General features: G+C 46.7%; 1 protein-coding gene across 1 annotated transcript in view; it reads right to left on the bottom strand.

Annotated features, from left to right (window-relative positions):
* The window catches only part of LOC310818723 (protein unc-13 homolog A), a gene marked incomplete at both ends in the record, with an annotated part of 36,806 nt that overhangs the window by 12,218 nt on the left and 14,588 nt on the right, over positions 1 to 10,000 (bottom strand). The window contains 12 exon segments of the mRNA XM_083689744.1: positions 1,233 to 1,301; positions 1,835 to 1,988; positions 2,367 to 2,530; positions 2,644 to 2,759; positions 2,974 to 3,143; positions 3,337 to 3,478; positions 3,813 to 4,040; positions 5,587 to 5,806; positions 6,036 to 6,110; positions 7,124 to 7,205; positions 7,787 to 7,830; positions 9,839 to 9,941. Of these exon segments, the coding sequence (XP_083545870.1) occupies positions 1,233 to 1,301; positions 1,835 to 1,988; positions 2,367 to 2,530; positions 2,644 to 2,759; positions 2,974 to 3,143; positions 3,337 to 3,478; positions 3,813 to 4,040; positions 5,587 to 5,806; positions 6,036 to 6,110; positions 7,124 to 7,205; positions 7,787 to 7,830; positions 9,839 to 9,941 (1,567 nt within the window).

Genomic DNA, 10,000 nt, shown 5'->3' with positions numbered 1-10,000 from the left:
GGAGATAAAGCATGTGACATATGAACGGACAGAGACAGATCCATAGTCCCCTCCCCGATTTCAATCACAAAGACAACGGCACATAAATAAAGAGTACAAATTCAAAACCAACATTACAACAGTACATTTATCACAGGGAGAAAATTCTATGTCAGTCTTGGAGATCATGTATCGGATAAGTATGATATACGTTTTGGTGTTGCACAAGGTGCCTTGGTCCCTTACTATTCTCACTGTATATGCTACCGCTTGGCGATATTATCAGAGCACACAATGTAAACTTCCATAGCTATGTGGATGATACTCAATTATACATCTCTGTTGAACCAAATGATACTAATGCTATTTGCCCCCTCACTAACTGTCTATCAGCGGTCAATAAATGGATGAACAACAGGCTACTGATAAAAACTAAGGAGAGAGCATATCACTCCAGTCTTAACTCCTCTGCACTGGCTCCCTGTATCGTTTAGAATTGACTTCAAAGTCCTTCTACTCATATTTAAAGCACTAAATGGGCTGGGACCATCCTACCTTACTGATTCACTGACAATCTATACGCCCACAAGAGCACTCAGATCCTTTGCTGCTGGCTTATTGAAGGTTACTACCAAAACCCAAAAGAAAGTTGGTGATGCGGCATTTATTAACTATGCCCCTACACTGTGGAATCAAGAAATCAGGGAAGCAAGCTCAGTAAACATCTTTAAGCTCCAGTTAAAAACCTCTCTGTCATCTCTTCAATTTAGCTTCAATTACCATTTTATCTATGCTGCAATCTCTCCTGATATTATTGTATTGATCTGTCGAAACTGTCTTTGCAACTAGATTGAGTGATGCTGCTTTTATTGTATTGATTAATTATGTTATAGTTGTTTTTGTTTTTAATCTGTTCTCTTTTCTTTCTTTTGCGCTGTATTGTACAGCACTTTGCTGATGTTGTGGTTCTCATTTTTTAATCTGTTCCTTTTTCTTTCTTTTGCACAGTATTGTACAGCACTTTGAGCTGCATTCTTATGTATGAAAGGTGCTATATAAATAAATGCTTATTATTATTAAACACATCCACACCCAGAAAAAACAAAAACACCAAGACAAAAATATACAATTACTGTAACCAAACTCAATGACTAGTCCTCCAATCATTAAAGTGAGTGTGAGGTATTTTGGGTTATTGATAATCTATAGTAATTACAGACAGTAATCAAGAAAAGGTCAAGATTGGACCGTACCCGGTACATGGAGAGGTCGATCCTCAGGGAGTTGTGCAGTTGGTCCAACAGCTTCACAAACCTCTCCTTCTAAACAAGACAAGACAAGACAGGAAAAAAACACAGGTTTATTCTCCAGAACACACAATAGCTCACAGTTTGTTTGTAGATCTTTGGCTATGCACACTAAGGAACCGGATCTAGCCTGACCTGAGCCCCTAAGGGGCAGCTGACATTTTGAAGCCAGTTTCCAGCAACTCTGCACATTTTGACATGACTCATAACTAGGGGTACAGAGTGTTCTGACAATGTAACCTGACGAGGAAAAACTCTTTTAAAAAATCCTGCAACACTGCTAGGAACGTATATCCATGATTTAATAACAACAATAGATTCAAAGGGTACACCTTTGGATATATGATAGTGGAAGGCAGAGGTGATCAGCATTTACAGTAAACATGGACGTGAAGCACTTATGACACTCTTATGACACTCTTCTGACCCACTTCTGACACACTTCTGACCCACTTCTGACACTGTCATGAACAACGCTTCAGGTAAAGGGCTACAGTATAAAGATAAATCCATCTGCTCAGGGTGTGGCAGCGGACCAATCGACTCACCCCGAAGTTGGAGGCGGCGAATCGGTCAGAGGCGGAGACGTTGTTGGTGGCCTGGGTGGTGTGGGCGTAGTAGGCGTTGATGTTGGCCAGCAGGGTGCTCATGACCGCGGGAACACCCGGGCACATGTACTTAGACGACAGGCAGGCAAAGTGGCTAGGGGGGAGAAGAATACACTTTACATGATGCTGCTGCCTCCGCCTCCTATAACTGTGTAGTATCACTGTCATTACTCTGTTGTAATTACTCTATTATTGTTCTATTAGTCATGTTGGTACATTGTAATTCAGCCATTCCGACTCCTGTTATTTAATGGTAATAGGGTTGAATGTAACTCCTAACTTGAAGCAGTACCTGTACAGTACGTGTTTTGATATTGTAGAGGTTGCCAACCGAGTCCAGTACTAAGACACCTAATTGACATAATCAACAACCTTGAAGTGCTGAATCTCTAGAGGCTCCAGGACCCCCCTCTCCCACCCTGTTCCCGTGCCCAAGTATAGACCCCCCTAGAGCTGGGGTGATGGTACTGACGTCATGGCCTGGTAGATGGACTCCACTCCGTAACGAATGGCGAACTCGTCTGCGATCTCCTGAGGCGTCTCCTCAAAGTACACCTTCCAGGCATCGTCTCCTTTGGCATCTGGGATCTTCACTATTCCACTGTTCTGCTCCTCGGTCGTATACTGGAACAGGTGCTAAACACACCACCGAGGGAAAGGTCTGTTAGAGGTGTGTGTGTGTGTGTGTGTGTGTGTGTGTGTGTGTGTGTGTGTGTGTGTGTGTGTGTGTGTGTTACTATCTTACTGACCTCATGTAGGCAGGTGTACTGGACGTGGTAGGGAGCCACCGTCTCCTCTCCCTTGATCTCAACACTGATGTGCATCCGGATGGCTCCAGACACAGCAGACTTATCTGTCCGCTTGTCTGTTGGACCAAACCAAGAGAGAGAGACTCACACCACTGGGTTCATTTGAGTTCTTCATCTCTCTCTCTCTCTCTCTTCTCTTTTCCACCCTTTTACTATTCTCTCTTTTCATACCTCCCAGTTCTCTGTCTGATTGTGTTTGTCGTCCCCCCCCCCCCCCTCTCTCCCTCCCTCCTTCTCTATGGCCTCCCCTCCATTCTCTCTCCCACTCACCCAGGTTGTACCACACGTCCATCTCCCCGCTGAGCGTGCGGACCTCGATGATGGTTTGACCCAGGAAGTCGTCGCTCTCCCGCTTGAACTTCTGCTTCACGCGAGACTTGATGTCGTCGTCCTCGTCCCACACGCGCACCTTGATGCGGTCGGACGAGTTGTGGCACTCGCTGGAGCCAGAAATAGAATGTTCATAAGCAACCAATCTCCAGAAGCAAGGCTATTTATAGGCATACACATATTTATACACCATGGGAGGAATGGATGTGACATTGTAAGGAAAACAGAAGAGAGGACTGGTGATATGTGTTTTGCAGACAACACCCCCCCCCACCCCCCCACCCCCCCCACCCCCACACTCACAAGTGGAAGTTCTCCTCCCAGACAGGGTTGAGGTTGCCATAGATGGTCTTGGTCCTCTTCTTGGTCTTGCCCACCTGGACGGTGACGTAGGGGTCGCTGGAGCCCGTCTTATCTTTGGCCTGCAGACCCTGGGCGCACTGCACTGTGATGGGGAAAGTGTGTGTGTAGTGGGAGGGGTGGTTGGGGGAGGGGGGGGGAGTGCAGAGAGCGGGACTTTAGATTATATTATTAGATTAGATTAGATTTCTATGCGCTCTTCGAAAAAAGAGTTCTGAAAGGGTTCTTCATTTATCACTGTGAAAAGCCCTTTTGGGCTCAATGTAGAACTCTTTTGGGTTCCATTTAGAACCCCCTGTGGAAAGGGTTCAACATGGGTTCCTCTAGGGTTCCCCTACATGGACAAACGGAGAACTCAGTAGCATACAGGTTTAGTAGCGTGATTTCCCAATCGTCCCAATCTCAATCCCAGTCCTCACCGATGATGTTGATCTTGGCCGACCACTTGGAGGTCCCATCCAGCACGCTCTGTTTAATCTGTTTCATCTGCGTGGCGTGCGTCGCCTTGGCGATGGCAAACACTTCCTGGATCAGCTCGAAGATCTCCGGTTTGTTCCGCTCGCGGATCTTCATGCGGTCCTTCAGAACCATGATGATGTTCTGGGTCCGGTCCTCGGCCCCGTGCTTAGAACTCTTCTCTGCTGCTCCTGGAGGCATAAGAGGGGAAGGGGAGAGGGGGAGAGGGGGAGAGATGGAGAGAGATTTAAAGAGGGGTAAGAAGTGGGGACACAGAAAAGGAAAATATGGAGGGCGGGAGGGATGGAGGGAGGGAGAGAGAGAGAGAGAGGTCAAGATGGGAAGGAGGAGAGCACTATTAGGAACACTATAATTGCCTTCTGGCATTACGACTGCCAATGGCCTCTGGTGTGAGCATTGTGATGACTGTTGGATAGATGATTCACTTACTTAAACAAATGTATTTGTTGTAAGTCGCTTTGGATAAAGGCGTCTGCTAAATGCCATAAATGAAATGTAAATGTAACTATACTAATACTGGGTAGGTCCTCCCTTTGCTCTCAAAACAGCCTCAATTCTTTGTGGCGTTGATTCCACAAGATGTTGGAAAGATTCCTTTGAGATTCTGGTCCATGATGACATGATTGCATCACGCAATTCCTGCAGATCTTTCAGGTGTGCTTTCAAACTGTGAATCTCTCGTTCTACCACATCCCAAAGGTGTTCTATTGGATTCAGATCTGGTGACTGGGAAGGCCACTGAAGAACACTGAACTCATTGTCATGTTCATGAAACCAGTTTGAGATGACTTTTGCTTTGTGACATGGTGCATTATCATGCTGGAAGTAGCCATTAAAAGATGGGTCAATTGTGGCCATGAAGGGACACACATGGTCAGCAACAATACTCAAATAGACTGTGGCATTCAAGCAATGATTGATTGGTATTAACAGGCCCAAAGTGTACCAAGAAAACATTCCCCACACCATTCCACCACCTCCACCATGAGAAGGCGTACAGGTTTTCCTAATAAAGTGTTCGGTGAGTGTATATAGAGAGTCATTTAGGTGACAAGTGAATAATATGTAATATAGACACTAAATCAGTTGGAGTGTTTGCTAAACTCCCTCTTGGCGATTTGAATTAGGAGAAGTAATATGGATGCAGAGACTAACTTTAGGAGGGGAGGGAGGCAGAGGAATGACAGCACATTACTCAGCAGACAAATTGGATCGGAAGATGCAGGAGAAAGTGAGAGAGGAGAGAGGACAAGAGTAATGGGATGTCAATCCAGCAGAGGGGGAAAGAGAAGGGTGGAGGGAGAGACAGTCTGAGTTTGTCTGGGTGTGTGTGTGTGTGTCTGTGTATGTGCAGAGTGTAAATGAGAATGTGTGTGTGTGTGTGTGTGTGTGTGTGTGTGGGGGGGGGGGGGGGGGGGTACAAGGTACGTGTGTGTTTCTGAAATGGGACAATTGTGTGTGTGTGTACCTGTGTGTGTGTGTGTGTGTGTGTGTACCTGTGTGTGTGTACCTGTGTGTGTGTGTGTGTGTGTGTGTGTGTGTGTGTGTGTGTGTGTGTATGTGTGTGTGTGTGTGTACCTGTGTGTGTGTGTGTGTGTGTGTGTGTGTGTGTGTGTCCCTGTATCTATGTCTGTGTATGTGTGTGTGTGTTCCTGTACAGCATCTGTGTATATGTCTGTGTGCATCACAGCCATCAATCAATCAATCAATTCTCACTCTGTAGGCAGTCGGCGTTGAGCAGGTCCTGGCACTTGTCGTGACATTTGACCCCACACTCGGAGCAGCGCATGCCCTGGCGGGCGATGCCCCACAGCAGACCCTCACACTCGTAGCAGTAGGTGGGCGTGGTGGCAGTCCACACCTCAAAGTTATGGGGCGTGGTGCAGGATATGGGGTAGATGAGGGCCTGCAGGGTCTTCTTATACACGTGGCTCTTCTGCGTAGCGGGAGGGGGAGGCAGAGGGGGAGGCGCGGTAGGGAGAGAAAGAACGGCAAATATATATATATATATATATACGTATTGAATTAGAACGGTGCATGAACAGCAACCACACACTGTGACATTGGGAATTGGGAATTTGAATTGATTTCTACGGTCATGTCAAGATCCGTCGATAGACACTGTTAAGGTCATAGGTTACAGTTCAAAGGTCAGGGGAACCCACCAGCTCCTCGTTGTTGAGGGTGCTGCAGGCCATGGCGGAGGTGATGCCAGCCTTCCGAGAGTTCTGCACCAGGGACTGGAGAGAGGAGGAGAGAGGAGAGAGGAGAGAGGAGAGAGAGGAGAGAGGAGAGAGGGGAGAGAGGAGAGAGGGGGGGATTCATAAATAGATTGATGAATGATCTGGTTCTCAGAAAATCTGGTTATATCCCAGTATCAGGTAAAATAGCACTCAGGAATGATTGAGTGTTTCAGAGAGCTACTAATAGACTGAAGCAGGTACTCACCATGGCCTGTGGCAGGACAGGGAGAGAGAGTTACACGAGGGAGGGAGGGAGGGAGGGAGAAGAGAAAGGAAGAGAAAATAGAAGAGAGAGTGACTCAACTGTGCGTTAGCAACACATTGTCGGTCTGTTACACTGTGCAGAGCAGAGTCAACATCTCAGTCAGTTTGTCTTAGAGACTGTTCATTCATATATGTACACACAAGGTTTCATGGGTGTGTGTGTGTGTGCGTGCGCGTGTATGTGTGTGTCTGTTTACTTTACTCCTCTGACGTGCCCTGTTCTGACCTCCAGGGAGCAGCCCTGGGTTTAATGTATTCCGATCCCTCCTGCTGTTGGTCCAGGGGCGTCTCATTCAGCGCCTGTCAGCAATTCACCTCTGTGACTCACGGGGCACAACGAGGAGTGCTATGGGTATAGACTTACTGTCAGACTAGCAGCAGCAAAATGGTAATTCCCCATTTTGTGTCATCGTTCCCCAGTTTCCAGGGCCGTGAAGCACGCTAAAGACAGATTGGGTGTGATGTCTGTGGGATGGAGCGAGGTCCCGAGACGGTTCAGCTGGAAACCGGAGCGACAGAGAAGCCAATAATGCCAGTAATGGTTCCAGGGCACAGGAGGGATAAGGGGCCAGAGTTGCATACGTGTGTGTGTGTGTGTGTGTGTGTGTGTGTGTGTGTGTGTGTGTGTGTGTGTGTGTGTGTGTGTGTGTGCGCGCGCGCGCGCGTGTGTGTGCATGCACTCTAGCATGTGTGTGTGTGTGCGTGTGGGTGTGGGTGTGTGTGTGTGTGCGTGTCAGTCGTCTTACCAGGTCTCTAACCAGACTAGGGATAGGTTTCCTCTTGAGTAGATCAGGCATGCTGTCGATGCTGTACAGCGCACCTCCCACCCTGGGCAGAAAACACAGCGGTACACACATTCTCAAACCTTTTTCAAAGATGACGCCCCAAGGACTGCAACTTCTTGGCAGTTTAATTACAAAACAAAGCCCTGTACGTCTGACATCGTACACCTGGATGAATGTGGAGGCGTGTGTTTGGCTAACTGTGCAGTTATTCTCTATGCAGCCACGGTCTGCCTCTTCTACAAATGACCTGCCAGTCCGTTCAAGGCAGCGAGCCCACCACCGGTCAATACTCATTTGCCTGGGGGCCACAGGGTGGAGGGGGCAGCCAGTGGAATGGATACAGGTGATTTCACTATTTTAGATAGCTTGAATTCAGCAGGTGGTACACACTGTATTCATGTATTCTCGATTAAAAAATGGGTAATTAGTGCTGTCTTTGTCTACTTATATGTAAAACAGTACTAAAAAGAACGTAGAATTCAGGAATTACCCTTCTTTGAGTAAAAAGCATGTAGTGTGAAACCATTAACGATGTGCCTTTGCTGACACATTCTGTGGTGACAGACACATGTAAGTTGAAGAGTGTATTATTCAGGAGATTTTAGATGGTGACAGGTAACTCACCCTCCTTTACCAAACCACAGCGAATTGGATGTCTCTCCTCGCGCCTGGGAGAGAGGGAAGATAGAGGGAGGAGAAGGATGGAGAGAGGGGGAAAAGAAAGGGATGGTTTGAGTAGTGAGACGACATACCTCGTAGAGAAGACTTCTGGTCCTACTGTTGGTCTTAGGTGTGCATGCATTTGTTCCAGACCAGCACCAATACACCTCATTCAACCTGTCATGGTCTTGTGTTTATGATTGGTTGAATAAACATTACAGCTGGGCTGGAACAAAAGCCTGCACTCCAGGACCCTGCCTTAGAATATTCGTAGAAATGTACTGTCCCCGGACAGAGGTTCAGAGAGACAAACGACGTGCTCGTAAACTGTGCATTTACTTTCATCGACGGCTTGGCTCGACGCGGCCTTCAGAAACCATTTACTGTATGTGCTCTGTTGGCTCCGAGCCAAAACCTGGAAATGAATTAAATCTACTTTCTACTTCTTTGTCTCTCTGCCTGTTCTTCCCCTTGCACATAAACACCGAGCCGTCCTCCTTTGACCCCCGAAGCAAACTTTTTTATCTCCCTATCAACACAAGCGCTCCCACGTCTAGAATCCCATCCCACTCCTGTGTGTTATTGCATCCTTGGTGTGTAGCAGCCCGGGTCAGAGAAAAACAACCTCCTGGAGAGTTATTACTCATGCAACCTTGGGATGCCATGACGCCTCCCACACTGCCTGGTTCTTATAGCTAGGGCCAGAAACAATGTGTGGAGGCAGAATCCCACATACCGTATATGATTTGAAATGTGTTCACCACCAGTTCAATCAATTCAAATCCAAAGCATAAACTTCTACAAAGTACAAGTAATCAAATATGCAGAAAACTGTGGAAAGGTTGTTAATAGGATGAGTCATATCACCCTATGAGTCAACTATATCAACTATGAAGACTTGTCTAAGAGATTGCGACAGTTACAAGAGTTTGGACAAAAATCAATATGCAAACTATTTAAGTTACAGTATGATTAAACATTTTCCAAGAATCTTAAGTAATAGAGTTATTGTGAAGTAAAACAGAACAGGTCAGATTTGAGTGAGAATGAATGAGAGCAGGTGCTTGTTTGTAGACCATGAAAAGTCAGACAGGACATTACAGGTAGTCCTTTCGCCCGAGCAACCAATCAGCATGTACCCACCTGTCAGTTTGCTCCAATCATGGCCGACCAGAGTGCATGTGAGTATCGCTATGGCAATGATATGAAACTGCAAAGAAAGCAAAGTGGCGGGGCACAAACAAACAAACAAACAAATAAACAAAAGGAAACCAACCCAAAACATAAAAATGGCAACGTGACAAACCAACATCAACATTGAAGCAAGTGATTATTCATCAGCATAGCAGAATTCCCAAAATAATGAATAGCAAAATAATACATGAATAAATGTGAGCAAATCAAGTGCGAATCGAATCGATCAAGCCAAATTAAAACCTTTGAGGAGAAATCAATGACCTTAGCTGGTACAGTGGCAGTGCAAGGCGGAGTGCAGTGAGTTCTTCCCTCCAGACTGAAGTCAAGTGTGAGGCATAAAGTAGTCTGTACTTTCAGATACTTGAAATATTTATTGTTTAATGTGAGGCACAGCTTTTGGGGTCAGCACTGAAGCCTCTAAATGTGCTTTCAAAATAGTCTCAAGAACATGTTTTTGATAATAAAAAATGCATACAGTACCACATTCATTTTTCAGGTGCTTTCACTTTAGGCTGCTCCTTATACACAGCAATACCGTCATTGCTGGGGTATAGAGCTAGGACCGGGGGTTAGGGCTCAGGCTGGGGTACAGGGCTAAGTCTAAGGGTTAGGACTGGAATTAGGACTTGGGCTGAGGCTGGGGTATAGAGCTAGGACCGGGGGTTAGGGCTCAAGCTTGAGCTGGTGTACAGGGCTGAGTCTAAGGGTTAGGGCTGGAATTAGGACTTGGGCTGAGGCTGGGGTATAGAGCTAGGACTCTGGGCGAAGACTTGGGCTTGGGCTTGGGATTCACCTAAAGGTATAGTTGGGGCTTCTTACCTCCCGGAGCTGCTGTTGGACCTTGTTGAAGAGTCTCAGCCAGTTCTCCTTGGCTCTCACGGCTGGGTCCACTGGCTCCTTGGGCTCCTCTTCTACAGGGGGGCTACAGAGACAGGAGCAGGTCTTGGATCAGTGTTTAGTGTATCCAGCCAGTGCAGTATA

The sequence above is a fragment of the Argentina silus genome (assembly GCF_951799395.1).
Source record: "Argentina silus genome assembly, chromosome: 18".
Taxonomy (NCBI): Eukaryota; Metazoa; Chordata; class Actinopteri; order Argentiniformes; family Argentinidae; genus Argentina; species Argentina silus.
This window is presented reverse-complemented; position numbering and strand designations above follow the sequence as displayed.